Consider the following 18,445-nt stretch of genomic DNA (forward strand, 5'->3'; position numbering starts at 1 on the left):
AACTGAAAAACTGGAATGCCTTAAACTGCTTTGCACCCTGTGATGTGTGTAGGTATTCAGCTTTGTCTTTTAATTTTATCAGTGAATGCGTTGTGTGTATTATAGTTTTGTTTTTTGCTGAACGTACTACACAGGATACACAAGTATTGGAATTAGCAGTGATTGGTTGATTTTTCCTATGTGATTTATATAATTTAATATAACTCATTGGGTACATGGTTAAACGGTTCCTTCAAATAAGTTGTCAACTGCTTGTTTATTTTTATGCCCCAGGCTGGACGCACGTCTAAAATGAATATTTAGGAAACCCTTCCTGTAGTAGTTGGTATATTTTACACTGTGATTGGAATGTAAGCAGGGTGTCAAAGCTTTTACTGGGGAATGTGCCATTTTTAACCCCATCAAAATGCATAATGTCCTGGAGCTTTGTGGAAGGAGCCAGATCATTGATCCGACACTCTTTGGGTGACTGTACAAAAAAAAAAAATACTGACCAGACTCTGCAGTTAATCTCGTACAGTCCTGGTGCTGCAAATTTGAGCAAAACCAGAATTCAGCCGTCATGGGCCAAAATCTGTGCATGCATCCTGTCTCGAACCACCCACTGCTGTTTCCCAGGGCACTAGCAGAGATAAATAAAAAATGAAGGGAAGCAGGGACAGGCAGATAGAGATGAATGGTTTTCATGAGCTTTTATTTTAATTTGTATTTAAGGACAGATGGTTTAAAAAATATCATATCATGTTGATTTTTTATATCGCTCTGTGTATGTGTGGTCACATTTTATCTCTGTGATTAAAACCATCATTTTGGTGTACTTTTTTTTTATATCGTAAAGACATTTCAAAAATTACTTTCCAATTATCTATTTTAGCAACTTCAACTGACGTCATCACCATTAATAAATACTTTATTTATTGAACCTTGCAGAAATTTAGGGATCGTCCAGGTTATTGGCCATGACTTGGTCTCATTTTTATAATAACCTTATAATTCTAGAAATCATGCCAGTTGCCATTGTTGATCTAAACAGGTGTGTGTAGACTTGGTTAGAGGTCAGAATAACAAATATTGGGCAGTTGGTATACTCTCTGTTTCTGATAACGTTACAGAAAGAACAAGGGGTTTGATGCAGTCTTCCCTACTCTTACTTGGAGAGCTCACTGTAAAATTAAATAAACAAACCATTCAGAATGAATGAAATGACCTCATCCTGGTTTGAGAGAGTCAATGAACGCTACAGTTTCCTGTTTTCTGTTGGTGTCAACTTACTACATACTTCCAAAGCTGAGCTTTCTATACATTTCTGTTCTTCAGAAAGCAGACCTTGTCCATTGCCAAGTATTTTTAGATTCTCCACTGAAGAGTTTTTGCAAAAGGGACCTATTCTTGAAACCTGACTGTTGCTTTGAAGCTATAGTTACTAGAGAAATGGTTTTTTAGCCATTTATATTCAGGTTTGTTGACGGTAGGTTACTTTTTAAAACCAGTTTCACGAAGTTACCTCATGGAATAAATGTATTATATTTGAGCTGCTTCATTGTGCAGAACAGTATGTAATAGGTTCATGAAAACGCCCGTATGTGAAATATACAATCTCAACTGCCTAAACCAAGACTTGCCTTTCTAAAGACTGCACAACTTGCATTTTTGTATAGCATGTGCTACTCCCAAATGTTTTGCCAATAAGGTTGAGTTGATCTCCAGGGACAGTGCAAGTATGACGCAGCTGCAGTCTGATCCCAGAGCCTTTAACTAATGCCCTCTAGGCTGCAGCTACTGAAGCCTTGGGGCATACATGACTGACTGCTCAGTATGGAGTATATCTGGCTATTGAGGTATTAGGTTGCATTTGCTTCTACCCTGTCTGATTTTACCAAAAAGAAAATCACATTTTGGTATAAAACCACTGTACCTAAACTTGAATGATATAAACATACAGTACAGATCAGATCTGCAGCTATGGCCAAAAGTTTTCCATCACCCTGTAGAATGAACACATTTTGCTTCATAAAGTTGAATGAAATCTGCTGAATAATGTTACGTTAACATATATTTGTAGTCTTCCATATACTTAACGAAAAACGGACACATTGAAAAATGTGCCATTTCGAAATCTAACGTGAAACACTCTCTAGACTCTAGGCTAATGTGTTTATTTCTAAGGATTAATTGGTTTCTTTCCTTGCGCCCTGGAAAGGCTGATTTTTTTTTCTGCATTCGCACTCTCCATTTCCAGTTGCAGTTTGTCTGTTTTTCTCCATTGCAGGTTGGCATCCCCAGGGATGGGCCATGCCCTGCTGTTTTTGGAAAAAAAAATGTTTGCTGGGCTGAATAAACAAGCGATGAAGTCGATCTGTTTTTACATTGAGCCCCTCTGGATGGTGAGCTCGTAATGGCCTTAAGTCCTACCACCCTCATTCATTTTCCCTGAGCTAATGACATGGGTTTGGGGGGGGGGGGTGATTTGCTGGCAGTCTGGGACCGAAAGACCACCCCCATCTTGAAGGGAAGTTGTTACTTTAACCTGACAGGAAAGAATTTGGAAAACTTGGCAGAAATCTCCCTTTCTGATATTAACTGTTAATACACTGACTGCAGGCTCCAAAAAAAAGTAAGGGGAGCTTTATTCAGCTGCTTATTTTCCATTTGGTAACTTCCACATAATTCCTTGCTGAAAGACGTCTTTTGGCTGGAGATAATCAAGAATGTTCAAACCCTAAGAAAGGAACTATACATCCATCATGTAATTTGAAATATTACTCATTAGTTGCAGCATAAAAACCCCCATCTGTGTTTTTATTGTTCATATTCAATACATTGTAGTGCTTGACAGTAAAACAAGAACATCGCAGATTGCACTTGGAGTTTCATTATTGGGGTGCAGTGTGTTGGCAGGCATGTGTTTCTTTTCTCGGGCTCTGGGCAAGCCATCTGCTACAAAGGTTTAGCCAAATATGCCGGTCCAGTTCATTCTCCCATGGTTCCCAGCTAAAATAGTCTAATCCTAATCTTCTGCAACTCTGACGTGATTTTAAGGGCCTAGCGCCATTTCAGGTGGTGGCAATAGGCCGCAGTTGTCAGCCGAGAGTGTTGGGTCAGAAACCTCAGTGTAAGCTTTCAGCATTGGAGATTGCCAGGCATGACCACATAGAAATGTATTGTGGCATTTTTCCCGGGGCAACTTGGAACCAGTTTGTATCCTGTTGTGAAATGTCACGCTATGGCAAAGCAAAATGTTTAGTGTAAGATTTGGTCTGCTAACCACATATTTACAGTTTAAAGTTCTGGTCCACTGTCCATGTCCATTCATAAACATAATGTGCAAAACCATTATTTTATTGCTCTTTTAAAAACGATTTTATCAGTCTGTACACATTAATCGGTCACATTAATACATTTTTATAAAAGAAGGATTAACTGATCAATTAATCTGAGAAAATGAGATGTAATTTATATAAAAAAAGAAATTTCATTCAGTACAGGGGGCATTTTAAATGAACATCAGTATTTATTTTGTGGCATCACAAATAAGCAAACCCATGTTTTGTCTGAATATAACTTGCATTTCTCGTGTTTGTGGAAAACAGGAAAGTTCATCGAATTGGTACAGCAATGTACAGTTTAACTCGGGTAAGGTGTAGTTAGACTACTGTATACAGATTCCAATTAAAATGTAATTACAGGGCAGCTAAATGAGTTAATATAAATGAGCAGCTATTTATTTTTTCTTCTACTGAAGTAAAAAAAAAAAAAAAAAAAAAATGGTGAGGTTCTCATGTATCAGACTGTGGCTCCGACTTGTCGGGAACATTCGGAATGTGTAGGGTCACAAAACATAAAGCCAGTGAATAAAGGCACTGTTTCTCTTCCCCCTCCCTCCCCCAGTTAGTTACCTGAAAGCAATTACATGGCTGGCTAGTGGTCCTGCTTTTACCTGTATCAGTTACACCACGGCTACGCTTGAGAAAAACCATGGGACAGGGGGCTCTGCTGCTCTGTAAAGGGTAGTATTTCCAGATGCAGGTGCAGCCTTGGGACAGTCCCCCCCTTTGCTCAAACACAGAGGGATTACAGTAACTAGGGCTGTTGTATAAAAGCATCGCTGTTGTTAAATTTAATCCACGAACGTAGGAGTATAAGCAGTAGCTTTCCACTGCTGCGTTTAGTGTTTTAAAGAGCAACGGCTCATTAAATTGAATTCCTTCGGTATGTAAGTAAGCAGGTACTTGTGGGTCTAAGAGGCTGGCTTGTTTGACTTGCTCGTTACTGTCCTGTTTTTATCACTTGTGTTTCGGGGGCTTCACTCTATTGAGGCAAGGGTTCCACAGTAAAGGGTTGGTATGGAAACCCTGTAAAGCAAAAACAGCTGACTGTGGAGAAGAAGAAAAGATGGGTGGGGGAGTGGGGGGGGGTCCACTGTTTTTGGCAGGCAACATCCTCTGCCACACACATTCAAGTGGCTTATTGTGACCAGGAGTGATTAGCCTTTATTTTTTTAGAGCACCAACTTCAGAGTACAAGTTTTTTTTTTTATATATGTGAATTGTTTTTGTTGTGTGTAAATGTTAGTGTGCTATGCCCACTGAGGGGCATGGGATGTTAACCAAAGCCTTCAGAGGTGAAAAGCTAGTGTATTAACCCACTGCATCACTAAAGCCCTTTTCTTCAGATGCTTGCTAGCCCTTTCAAAAACAGGGAATCTCCTTTTTTTTATTTATTTACTTTTATTTATTTAATTTTAAATAAAGTGTCCAACATCTTGGTCCATATTCATATAGCATTAGCATACAGGTGCATTTACTCGCTTTAGGTTTGAAGGGCAGTTATTCTTACTGTATAAACAATGGTAATGCAAGATACTCAACATTTTCAGCAGAGGCTTTTGTGAAAGAAGTGGTTTGCCTTTTACTTTGTTTTATCATTTACTTTGTTTTATTACTATATTACAAGATCTATCAAAAACAAAATAAACCACTTCAGTAGCCAATGTAAATAGATCTGTTGATTTTACAGTCTCCCCCCCATGTTTGTTTTATTGCAGGGTTGATCCTTTGTATTCAGTGCATGGAACAGCTTTGTTATCTGACAAGTGCTGGATGATGAAGGACATGTTCCTGATGGATGGGAGCAGGATGGGGTTGTGGAAGAACTTATCTTTTGTTGCTTGGCTTCTTGTAACGGCCCTGGGGTTTCTGGTGTCTGCTGCTGGTAAGTATAGAACAGCTATGATATAAAATTAAGTAGTAGAGTATTGCAGTATTAATATGCTTACATCAGAAGTGCTGAGGCTATAGTGTGTGTCTTTTTAATGACAATCACAATTGCACCAACTACATGTATATATAACTCAGATAAAAGAAGACTATTTCAGAAGGCTTCCTGATTGCACTGTGTTGACTGGCTCACTGGTGTGAGTCTTATTGTCTGGATAAACCCAGAATGATTCGCGCAATACAACAATTAGTCAGTTTTAAAACTAATGCTTATTAGTTACAAAACAGCATGCAATATGAAAAAGGCATAGTTAGCAATTTCAGAGACAACAGAAGAGTGGAGCAGTCTTTTTCCTGTGGTCTGACAAAGGAGCTCTAAATAAGCCTTTTTATACCTAACCTGTGGTTACATCATTCTTCAACCATTCTTTCTTCTTGTTAGTGTTTTCCAGTATATGAGCAGATCATTCACAATCATAGAAAGTCATCACTTGCAACGTAAACAGACTAAAAAGATGAGTTCTACAGTGCTGTGCACACGCTGGGAATAACCAATTGGTGCAGTCCTCTCCTACTGCAGCACCTTGTCCTTAATGACTGTTCTGTAATCATCCCTTGACGAGCCTTATTAGGATTTGCAAGCTCTTCTCTGAGGTATACAGTTATCACTAGCCATGTGCTTTGGGGAGATATCTGAGTGAGCCTCTCTTATACTGTGATACCTTTTGAACTGCTGGAACAGCTTGCATTCTAGTTAGCAAAACAGTCTGCCGTTGAGGTCACAACCCCCTCGGCAACGAGTGGGCGGGATTTCCTGTTTCTTGGCACAGCCGACTGACTGCAAAAGAAGAGGGCTTGATTAGACTGGTGTGAGCCCACTTTATGAAAACCTGCCTGAGGTTTACAGTCTGGGATAAAGAAAGCGTTTGAGAAATCATAATGTATTATTTAAAAAAAAACATCCCCTACTCTACATTCATGTTTTGTTGTTTCCTTCCTAGTTATGTGAAATTAGTAGTTTTGTTTTTGCTTTTATTAAAAATTCTGCAAAATTAGCAGCACTGGGGTGAAAAATGTTTAATGCCTTTGTATACAACCTGGTTTCCAATTTTCTGCAAACATCATGCTGTAGAATTAATGAAGTGTACTTGTGTTGCTTTAAACCAGGCCGCATGCATCACTGTTGCATGTAATGATTCAAATAGCTTTATTTGTTTATTTTTTGGTTTAACTGATTTATACCGCAGGGTGCTTTAATTTATTTCCTTTTCTATATCTCTTTAGTAAAGAGGTTATGTAAAAGATATTACTTTTTTTTCCTAGACGAGCTGCCCACATTCACAGTGCAACCCATGTCTGCAGTCCAAAAGCTGGGTGGTCCGGTCACACTGAGGTGCCGAGTCGAGCCCCCTACTGCCAACGTGAGCTGGAGGCTGAATGGAAATGAGCTGAGAGACTCCAACGCCAGCCTAGAGGTGCTGATCCAGCCGGAGGCTCTCATCATCCCGGCCCTGAGCAACCTGACCATTGGCCGCTACCAGTGCATCGCTAGGACTGCGATAGGAGCCAGCGCAAGTGTTTCTGCCACAGTCACTGCTGCCAGTATGTAGCTGTTGTGCTTTCTTTCTGTGCTTTAACTAATCAGGGGTGAGCAGAACATTCCCCTATAGGATCATTGCTGCAAACGCAGTGTTTCTCATTGGGTGGCACAATGTTCAATGAAAAAAGAAGTCAGTTACAACATTTGCATTACCAGTATTTCCTAATAAATCTAAATAAATGTTTCCTAGGTTATCAGTCAATCAATCAATCAATCAATCTTTATTTTATATAGCGCCTTTCATAGTGGACCACATCACAAAGCGCTTTACAAGGTGCAGCAACAATAAAATCCATAATACTTTAAATACAGAGAAATGCATAATACATGATATACAGTAAAAAAAAAAAAAAAAACAATGCATAAAATACAGTGAAAAATGCATAATACATTAAGTACAGTGGAAAGGTTTTTTTGATTGGAGTCCTGAATGATCAAAGTCTTTTTTTTAGCTTTTAATTTTTAAAAACAAACATTTTTTAACCCATTTAGTGAGTTTTACTTAAACCGCAGGGTTCCTTCCTCTGCGGCTCCGCTAGCCTGAAGTTGGCAGTGATAGGAGGGTACTAAAATAGCAAAAATAAACACTGGGGTATATAAGTGTAAGAATATATAAATAATCCGAACAGGAGAAGAAGGAATCCAGTTATTTAATGCGAGTGGCTCCTGGAAAAGGCTTTGTCTCTGCGGCAGTCTCTTGTCATCGAAGCAGTAATCAGAACTGAAGGGTTCAGGCCCAGGCCGAAGGGAATGAGTGCGAGCCGAGTAATCCAATCCCTGGGCCGGTGTTTTGTGGGGGCTGAGCGATGGGGGCTGTCATTATAATCGCTGCGGCCGGAGACTCTGGGCCCAGTGGTCAGATTGAGTTACCTACTGTGCATTCCAGAGAAATTAGAAAAGGTTCTTCAGGCATAAAGGAATGTATTGAAGCAAATGCTGAAAAATAATTAAATGAAAACCAATAGGATATTCATTTAGAATTCATTTTATGTAAGAGATTGGTTTGAGCTACCTATACGTGATGTACACAGCTGGATTACATTTATTAATTATTTATTTTTTTGGGGAGCATTTTACAGCAGTGGCTGTGCTGAGAATAGAATTTATTGGTACTGGAAATTGCTCTAAAAAACAGTTGTGGCTTATCAAGCCCTAAATCGGGACCAACTGGTGAAACTCTGATGTAGTGCTGTTCCAGAGAGGTTTGAGTTGAGATAGGAACGTTTTGATGTTGCCTTGAAGTGAACGCTGCTTGTATTAATCCTCCTTAAGCCAAGGCTTGTATTCATCTCCTCTAGTCTGGGTGAACTGGTACAGTGAAGCATGGAACCGAGGAGTTTCTGAAAGAACCCTTCTCCTTAAACACTCAACTTGTATGACTGTTTTAAATACTGCATGATGGCAGTAGCAAAGTTTGACCCGGTACTTTTAATTCATCACCTTCAGACACTGTTTTTAGATTTGACCACTGATGTGATGTTTTAAATTCAAAGTGTATTTATTCTCATTCGATTTTATTGTTTTATCCACTTGACTGGGTTGGGTTCAATAACATTGGGCACTGTTGCCTGGATCTATTAAGAGCACTGTGTACACGGCATATAGAGAATACAGTATATTAAGGGTTTGTAATGCTGGCTGTCCTTCCAAATTGTTATGAAATGCTTTGCTTCACATATATTATCTGTATACAAGCATTGGTCTCTGCAGTGTGGTCCAAAACCTATTAAAAGTAATTGCTTTTCTGTATTTTATTGTAGTCAAGATTTAAAACGCACACACTTGAATTTTCATTATTGGTGGTCCGGTTTAGACAAGCAAGTGATTTATTGTCTCTGCTGCAGACGTTGAGTCAGTCACAATGTCTCCAGGCCTCAGCCAGAAGCGTAGTGAGTGATGTTGCTGACATTTACGGCTTATGAGAACCCATTTTTCCTGGCATATAGAAATGTTGGCAACTTTCTCCTGAAGAAAAAAAAAATAAAATAAATGAGATCTCTCTTCAGTGAGATAAACACTGCCGACGGGTATTTGGGAAAAACAAAGTGAACATCATACCACCCCACAGTGTCTGGTCCTGTATTTGTATTCCAGTAATGTGATAGCAGAAGTGGAACGCGCAGAGAGGCCTGCTGTTGTGACTGCTACATAATGAATCTGCAATGAGACACTCTTGACTCTATCTGTAATAGAACCAGGGACACTTTTGATAGGCAGGTTGATCTACAAAAACCAAGGCACAAATATGTTGCTGTCTACACGGTTATGAAATCCGTTAGCTGTGTATATGCCAAACACATTGACTTCTCTGTAATGTTATGGAATTATTGTTTCTTTTTTTCAAAATTTCGTTGTGCCCCTGATAGAAAATGGTTTGAGATTATGTCACTGTTACCTTCCAGCTACTGGCAATGAGATCCTGGGGAGTTTACAGCAGAATGGGGGATGAAGTTGTTTGGGGTTACATGCACATCTGTGTATTTCTGGTGGTGTCCCTACTGAATTAAGTTAGAAGGTGCTAAATGGAAAGTAGGCGCTTTCTGTTCCCTTTTTACCCTTTTATTTTGCTGTATTTGCAGTGGAAATGGTACGGACGTACTCCAGAGAGACTCTGCCGGCCTCTTCCTGAACTCTTGGAAATACAATTCCCTCCCTGGTTGTCTTTGAGGATTAATGATATTTATAAAGTAGTTCAACTTTTTTTTTTCTCCCTTCATTTTTAATGTCTGGTTGCCAAGGCATTCCCAAAAAGTATTAAGGATTATAGATCATAAATCATTTTTACTACTTGCAGAGAGGAAAAAAGGAGAAGGGCAAAGGGGATGTAGTCTTCAAAAGAATTTGAACTCTGCGCCTTAATGCACGCAGAAGGAAAAAACAGCCCCTCTCTTTTGGGAATTGGTTCAGACAAATCCTTAAGTTAGTTAGTTACTCACTAATATTTATTTTTTAAAAAAACCTTACTTGGAAATACACTAATATAAACATCTATGTTCAGGGACTGCAAATAACAAAATATTGTAGTCTTCCATGTCTTGAAGTATTAATGCTTGATCATTTCTTGCCTTGTGTATACTATTACCTCAGGGGGAGTGATTCCTGAATGATGTTCTGATTGCATTCTTCATAATGTTTCTCTGCTTGTCTCCATTCATTTTGTTTACTGTGCCGATATTTAGTTGAATTCACTTGAAGTCTGACTCTTACCCTTTTAACCCTACCTAAGTAATGTTCAGAAAATGTGGATATGAAATTATCTGAAAATGCCCTCTATATAAAACTAGCAAGGCTATTGGTTCCATTTCTTGATTTCTGCTGTTTTCCTGCCTCAGTGACTGGGTGTAGGACTTGGACCAGAGCATGTGGAATATTAGGTCTTGGGATCATGCCTGCACCAATGAAACTTCTTGCTAGTTATTGGTTAAAGACCATTTGTACTCGGTTGTGTTTTATAGCCCATTCCAAACCAGGACCTTGCTCCAACCAGGTTCTAAAATACTTACCTGTCCAGGACCTGGCCTGGAACAGATGGAAAGAGCCACAGTGGAGAACCAAAGCTTGAGACTATTCTGTAAAGAGAAAAATAAATGTTGTAGTAGTTTTTTTTGTTTTTGTTTTTGTTTGTTTGTTTTAAAATGAATTTCCACACTCAATCTCTGTTCTGGTATTCACCTACAGTCTTTTGGCACTCGAGTTTCTTTTGCTCAGGAATGTGGGGGTGTAGAGTCTCTAGGGAGATGGTGAAGGGTTTCAGAGGGGAGAGCTGTAAAAACAGTAAGCAGATGGATTCCTCAAGCAGACCAGAAGGCAGGTGGTGTGTTGCATCAGTAAGAAGTCTCCCCCATGAAACCTGAGCCTTTCAAAGAGGCGGCCTGCTTTCTGTTTTTCTCATTTCTCTTTAAATGAGATGCCCTGTGGAGCCATGTACAGCCTAGAACAGGAGTGGAGATAAGAGACGAAGGCATGACGGAGTACCTGTCCCTGGACACCGGGTGGGGGAGTCCACACAGGAGGAGAGCCTTCAATTGTACTGACTGTTGAAAGTGCATGGTCTTCTAAGGGGCTCTGGTTGATGTCTTTATCTGCAGGAGTTTCTCAGAGGCAGCACAGGGCTGGGGTTGAGAAGTGAGTTCAGAACTTCAAACTCGCAGCTGGGGAACAAGCAAGTTCACATAGACAGAATGTGTTCATACCACTGGAGCTAGGTTGAGTAGTGTGTGTGGTGTGTTTTTTTATATATAAATACTTGTCTCAGGCCCCCTTTTTAAGTACAAGTCAATCTGTAACCTAAACAAGATGCATTTTCTATAAGTGCTAAAATCAAAAATCTGTGAACGCATGAATATTTTTACTACTCCGGTTGATCTCGGTAAATTCTTTTGTACCTGCAGAGGGCAGATTGTCTTGCTGCACCCAGCTTTTCCAAGTTTAGCTAGCCATTCATCCAGTTAAGCTTTGATGTAGTTACATGTTACAGAACAGCAGTCAAAACATTTTTAATTGAACAGATTCAGAAAATACGAGATGCAAGTTAAGAGTCTAAAAACAAAAAAAAAACTTGGCTCGCAAACGGAAGCATACACTTTAATATAAATATTACATTTCAGTGCTATGTATAGACCACCACTGTGTTTTCTCATGTTAGATGCACAAGCATTCTTTATTCTTGAAGGCATTTTCCCATGGTGGCCTTTCAGTGTACCTCTCCCCATAGCTGGACCCCCTTCCCCCACACCACGTCCCCTCCATTGAGGTTAGAGGGTAATTTAGTCTCCATGCCTACTCAATCAAGGGCCTCTTTCTAACCAGAGCCTGTCAGTTATGCTGATATGGTTGCCGACGGCTGGCTGTGTTGTGCTGTGTACTCGAGGACCCCTGGGACCATCGTTAAGCTTCCCTGCACTTATTCCAGTGCCTAGCAGGCAAAACTAGTTTTCTTTTTCAGAAACCTGATAGTAGCACTGTGTCAGCATGGGGCACACTCCCCCCCTAAAATATTGAGGGCTAAAGTGGCTACACTGTTTGGGTTACAGATATTTGGAATTGGTGTCTTTTATTACATTGGGAATCGCACAAAATCACTTGTAGCAGAGCTACAACTAACAAACTACATTCTCTATATCTGCTTGTTGTACGGCAACGGTTTTAGAAAAGGCTTTTTATTGTTCTAGTTTTCTAATTACTTGCTGCCGACTAGATCCATTCTAAAAGGTAGAGCTCCTTTTAAGTTACTGAACTTGCTGTCACCAACCATGTTGTGTAATTCTTTCTCCAGAGCTGCGGGATTTCGAGACAGATGACCAGCATGAGATCGAGGTGGACGAGGGGAACACCGCTGTCATCGAGTGTCACCTTCCTGAGAGCCACCCTAAGGCTCAGGTCCGCTACAGTGTCAAGCAGGAGTGGCTGGAGACTTCCAAAGGTGAGCCAGAGCACACAGCAGGATTCCAAACCGGGGGCTGCCATAGCCATGCTGAACTGCAGCACAAAGCTTCACCATCAGCTCTGCGGATCTAAACTAGAAACAGATTATTTCAGCTGCATCTTCATTTCCTCTTTCTTAATCTATAGTAGAAAAACAAGTTGAAACAAATATTAGTTAATTCCTAGTACTAATGAATCAAATCATTTAAACTGCAGCAGAGGTGTTTTATATATATATATATATATACTTGGTGGTCCAAAGCACATGTCCTCCAAATACTACCTCCAGTATACACCAAAGTCATTGTATTTATCTTGCTCTTATTGTATTACTTGTACTGTAACACTTGAAATGTATTTGCTTACGATTGTAAGTCGCCCTGGATAAGGGCGTCTGCTAAGAAATAGATAATATTATTATTATTATTATTATTATTATTATTATTATTATTATTATTATTATTATTATTATTATTATTAATACAGCAATGTCTGACTGCCTTGTTTAAGTCATGCTATCCAGGTAATCTCAAACAGTGCCTGTGAATAACTTGAGTGTGCTTAAAATTCAAATACAAATGTCTCTCTCTCTCTCTCTCTCTCTCTCTCTCTTTCTCTCTCTCTTTCTCTTTCTCTTTTTCTGCCTGTCCCGTCTCCAGGGAACTACCTAATCATGCCGTCCGGAAACCTCCAGATTGTCAACGCCACTCAGGAGGACGAGGGAACCTACAAGTGTGCGGCCTACAACCCTGTGACCCAGGAAGTGAAAACATCCTCCTCCTCAGACAGGCTGCGCATCAGACGTAAGTGCCACACAACATTGGGGGGCGGGGCTCGGACGAGGAGCACAGATTAATGTTTGTTTTACAGTAGGATTATGATCATTTCAACCTACAGTATGAAAAACAACCTAATTTGCCCTCTCTGCTCACTCCCTCAGGCTCCACATCGGAGGCCGCTCGCATTATCTACCCCCTGGGAGCTCAGTCCATCATTGTGACGAAGGGGCAGAGCCTGGTGCTGGAGTGTGTGGCGAGTGGCATCCCCCCTCCGCAGGTGACCTGGTCTAAAGACGGGGCAGGTCTCCACCAGCAGAACAAGACCCGCTTTCTTCTGAGCAACCTGCTGATCGACGCCACCAGCGAGGCAGACTCGGGCACCTACAGCTGCCAGGCTGACAATGGCGTCGGGGAGATCGGCGCCGCCTATATATTCTACAGCGTGCAAGTGCTCGGTAAGCAGAATGCTTATGTAGTCTTTTGTATACCCAACACCGGGATTAGTTTCAAAGGGACTTTTCCATGACTGTTCAGCGAGCTTAAAAAAAAAACAAAAAAAAAACAAAGGTACCAGCTCTCAGTAGCTGTATGCTGGGTACAGAGTAGACAAAGTCTGCTTGTCTTTCTGAAGCAGTGTCGTGCGTGTGCCGCTGGACTTGTGTGAACGAAAACGAAGGAATGTAGCCCTTGGGTGTTGTGGCGTAGATGACCGAGGAGAGGAAAATTGAATTAAGGATCCCTGTTTGAAATAACATTAAATTCTGGGCATTGTGTTTTAGTAGGTTTTTCTTTTGTCTTGAAGTCAAACAGCTGTTGTTAATAATACAGCAGATTTACTGGTATTTCATTTTGTTTTTAAACACTTTTTTTATTAAAACATTCAAATTCAGCCAACCATCAACTTGTCTTGGTTCATCATATTGTTTTTTTTTTCTGTAAGTGGTAATTGTGACTGGCATGTTATCATAGAGGCAATATTGAATTGATTTGACTGATATTTATAATTATTATAGAAGCAGCCAATGGTACAGATCTTCATTTTTTTAAAAAAATCAGTGCTACATTAACACTGGAACATCATCATGGAAAGAGTAAGCACATTGCGCTGGAATGCTCTGTGTTTTTTGTTGCAGAGCCCCCGGAGGTGAGCCTGGAGCTGCAGCAGCAGTTTGTGCCCTGGGGTCAGAATGCTCGCTTCAGCTGTAGTATCCGAGGGAACCCGCTGCCCTCAGTGGTCTGGCTTCGCAACGCAGCGCCCCTCTCCCAGTCGCAGCGCCACCGCCTGACCAAACGTGTTCTACGTGTCTTGAATGTGGGGCCGCAGGACGATGGCATCTACCAGTGCATGGCTGAGAACGAGGTGGGGAGCTCGCAGGGTGCTGCCCGTCTCATCACAGTCCCGGCCGGTGAGTGGAGATACTGCAGCAGTGTTACTAATGTTTCAGTTCTAAAACTAGAGCTTTCAAAACCCCATTGCTGTTTACTTCACACTGTGTTACTTAACCCTATATGTTTAATTTGGTACAGAATAAATGGGATAAAAATTTTTTTTTTATATATATATATATATACCACAAGACTGGGTATATTTACTGTGGGATATATTTTTGTTATCTCACATGAGTGGGATAACATGCTTACCGTGACTAGTTTTGAATGTGTCATTTGTTTACATTCCAATCCAGCAGTGTGCTGCTGAAATTCAGGAGCTGCATGTCAGTAGTTCAAACAATACTGATTTCTTTGAGAACGAGTTTAGTGCCTGCGTTTGACATCCAAACTTTAATACTGGTAACAGTAGGAAACAACAGAGTTTAGTGAAGAAATGCCAGTTATCAATCTGACTACGCCTGGCTTATCTGAGCAGCCTGTAGCCCTTTCATTAAAACCAGAGAGGATGTAAATTGACACCGAGCTCAAGGTTCTATCTAAAGACAGTTGCAAAGAGGACATAATGAAATTAATCTGCATCGAAGCATAGTCTGTTGACAATAAAAGGTAAAGAAGTGGCAGATTAAATAATCCCTGAATTAATTTATTTAATCTAAAAATATATAGCCCTATAGCCTGGAGGTCGCTGGTTCGAATCCAGGCTATTCCACTGCTGACCATGGATGGGAGTTCCAAGGGGTCAGCGCACAATTGGACGAGCGCCGCCTGGGGGGGGGGGGGGGGGGCTTAGGTCGGCCAGGGTGTCCTCGACTCACCACGCACCAGCGACCTCTGTAGACTGGATGGGTGCATGCAGGCTTGCCTGTAAGTTGCCCAGAGCTGCGTTGCCCAGAGCTGCATTGCCCTCCGACCCTATAGCACTGAGTCAGCGCATGGGTGGTAGCGGTGAGCTGAGCCTAATAATACAATTGAACATTTCAATATATTGAATACTGAATGATTGTTTGTGGTATACGGTTTTTATTCCCCTTAGTAATATGTCCTTGCATAAACCACTCTGCCCTTAATATCGGCTGTTCATACCTTAATTTTACATGCACTACTATAAATATTACACACATCTCCAAATTCACTACCACTGTAGTGCATGTAAAATTAAGATATGATGAGGCGATATTAAGAAAATGCAGTTCTTGTTGAAGCTCAAGTTGAATGGGATAGCTTGCAGCTGGGGGGTGTTGGCAATGTGAATGTAATTTATGAAATTATCTTCCTACTGAACTTTCAAATCAATCAATTAATGTCCCTTTCCACATAAATATCAAACAGTTACCTTTGCCCTTAATATTAAATCATCACTGTGGCCAATTATTTTAAAGTGTGAACCCTCTTTCTTGCAGAAAAACTCCCAACTCAAATCATAAAGCCTGTCAATCCAGACAAAATTCTGAGGGACAAGGCCTCGCAGAAGCCTCGCCCAACACTGCCAGTCGTTCCTATAAAGTGTCCTGTAGACGCAGGGAAGGTGTCGCCTGCTGAAGCTCCCATCATCCTCAGCTTACCCAGGACTACAAAATCGGACTCTTATGAGTTGCTATGGAAACCAAGGGATGGGGGGTCACCTGTACTGGAGTATATTGTCAAGCATAGAAAGGTAAAGAAGAAAAAAATAAGAATCATTCTTGGATTCAAAACTGTAAAGAGACTAAGTCAAGTAGAAAAATATCAGCTGGGCATTTAGTGTACTGATTAAATGTGTATGGGATATGTGGTGGTGGTGAGAGTTCAGTGTAAACAGCACCCATTGTAAATGATGAGTCTGTGAATGCTGGGTAATTATGAAAGGGGGAAGGTTTCTGTCTAGTTATGTTAGCTATGATTCCAATACAAAACTGATTTTATAATTCAAAGAACACAACATTTTTTAAATAACTGTAATAGAAAAAATGTACTTAGAATAAAGGGGCAGTTGTGACATGTAATGAAATGCCCATGTAAATGCTGTATCTCTTACAATATGTATTTCTGTACTTTTCACCCTCAGGCCACAGACTCCACTGATGACTGGACTGTAACCAGTATCCCAGGTAACCTGCACAGACTAACCCTGGTCAAGCTGGACCCATCCAGCCTGTACGAGGTGGAAATGGCAACGAAAAACTGTGCAGGGCTCGGGCAGGCAGCCATGATGACCTTCAGGACAGGTAACTGTCCCTATTTTAATGTCATAATAAAGATGAAAATACTTGTAGTCTCTGTTCTCAATTAGCGAGAAACTGATGCCTGTAAAAGCCCTGAATTAAACTTGTTTTTTATACTAGTTTGTAATGTTAAATGAGGGTTTTTTTTTTCTTAAACTACAAAGCATTTAAAGAAATGTTTGCGTACGTGTGTGCGTGTAGCTCGTTTGAATAACCGTCTGTCTGTGTGTCTCTTTCAGGTCGCAGCAGCGGGCCTGAAAAGATCCTCAATGATGATCCGTGCTCCAGCAGCCAGAACCCCAGCCCATCAGATAACGCTTGCCTGTCTCGTACGTCTCGCCCCGTTTACTCCCTTATATCTTCTTGTGTGTAATTATATGTATATATATTTTAGTTTTTGTTTTTATATAATCTTACCTGTATTGGCTCATTCCTGCGTGCATCATGGATTTTTTAAAACTACTAAACCAGGGATCATGCTTGTTCCCTTTCAGGAAGTAAAATGGGAATTCTATAATATAGTAAAACAGCTGTATGCCTGCTCAAGGGGGTACATGGAAATTGATTAAACTGGACGCCATGGCCAGCGTTCACTGTTGCATGTCCACAGGCAGTCGGCTCCACTCCTTGCATGCAGGTTGTCTACTTCCATACTAATTGAACTAATCCTGGAATTCCAAGCATATTTATCTCTGCTGCCTGTGGGAGGGACATTTCTTATCAGTGATTTATCCCTGGCAACAAAATAAAAGCTGGAACATTGCTACAGATAGTAATTTCAGCTATGTAATGGTCTAAAAACAGACAGATCATTTGCGAATATTGCCAAACAATTTTCAACTGCTTGTAAATTTCAAGCTGGAACGAAAAGCCCATTCAATTCACCCTTACATTGAAAATAACACTTTCTTTTCTGTGGTGTTAACTCTAATAGATGTGTGTATTTTCTGTCCTCTCTCTCTCTCCTCTCTCTCATACGTAGGATAATCTGACAGTAAGTGTTCTGCATGTAGTTGTGAGGAGTGCCCTTGTGATTTGCTTGTTACTGTATGTGTGGTTGATTAGACCAGGGCCAATGCGGATGTTGCACTGTTATCATTTTGTCCCAACAAACATTGAGGCAAATGTGTGAAAATACTGCACTGAAGCTGTTTATTGGCTGGCTTGGCAAAAAAACAAACAAAAACAAAAAATAAAACACCTATAGGCCATATTTATAAAGCTTTTGCGTGTATCTGTACTGGCTCTAAAGTTTATTTAATTCTGTGATTTAATAGTATGATAGCATCAGTCAACCTTTTCCTTCTTTTACAGTAAATACATTGTCTGAAGGATTTCTTTTTTGGCTGAGCAATGCATCATTGAAGATCACTTGCGACTGCTTGGTTTTATTTTAGTTTCTTTTAAGCCGTTATATGAAGTTCATTTTCAAATGGACTCGTCCTGTCCTGCTCCTCCAGCTCCCGAGGCCCCTGACCGGCCCACCATCTCCATGGCCAACGAGACATCGGTCTATGTGACGTGGATCCCGCGCGGTAACCGTGGTTTCCCAATCCAGTCCTTCTGCGTTGAGTACAAGAAGCTGAAGGGCGGAGACTGGACACGGGCCACCAGCAACATCCCTCCCTCCCGGCTCTCTGTCCAGATCTCTCAACTTGAGAAAGGTCAGGCACTGGACCAGTGTTGTGCAATATAAGGACAAGAACCGTGTGGTCATACTGCTTCTGCTTCTATATGAAGAAAAACAGACGCGCTGTACCAATAAATATTTCTTTAGAAGTGTAATAAAATAAAAAAAATATGAATCTTGTCCTTTTTTAAATAAAAAGACAC

The 18,445-nt window shown here is 40.6% G+C and overlaps 1 protein-coding gene across 1 annotated transcript in view; it reads left to right on the top strand.

Moving 5' to 3' along the window:
• LOC117972981 (brother of CDO-like) overlaps window positions 1-18,445 on the top strand; it is a 39,173-nt gene that overhangs the window by 14,363 nt on the left and 6,365 nt on the right. The window contains exons 2-11 of the mRNA XM_034923651.2: window positions 5,045-5,211; window positions 6,540-6,818; window positions 12,092-12,238; window positions 12,900-13,043; window positions 13,181-13,474; window positions 14,153-14,425; window positions 15,812-16,065; window positions 16,456-16,615; window positions 16,852-16,941; window positions 18,073-18,276. Of these exons, the coding sequence (XP_034779542.2) occupies window positions 5,100-5,211; window positions 6,540-6,818; window positions 12,092-12,238; window positions 12,900-13,043; window positions 13,181-13,474; window positions 14,153-14,425; window positions 15,812-16,065; window positions 16,456-16,615; window positions 16,852-16,941; window positions 18,073-18,276 (1,957 nt within the window). The 5' untranslated portion in view covers window positions 5,045-5,099. The remainder of the gene's footprint in view (window positions 1-5,044; window positions 5,212-6,539; window positions 6,819-12,091; window positions 12,239-12,899; window positions 13,044-13,180; window positions 13,475-14,152; window positions 14,426-15,811; window positions 16,066-16,455; window positions 16,616-16,851; window positions 16,942-18,072; window positions 18,277-18,445) is intronic.

This window comes from Acipenser ruthenus, chromosome 9 (assembly GCF_902713425.1).
Source record: "Acipenser ruthenus chromosome 9, fAciRut3.2 maternal haplotype, whole genome shotgun sequence".
Taxonomy (NCBI): Eukaryota; Metazoa; Chordata; class Actinopteri; order Acipenseriformes; family Acipenseridae; genus Acipenser; species Acipenser ruthenus.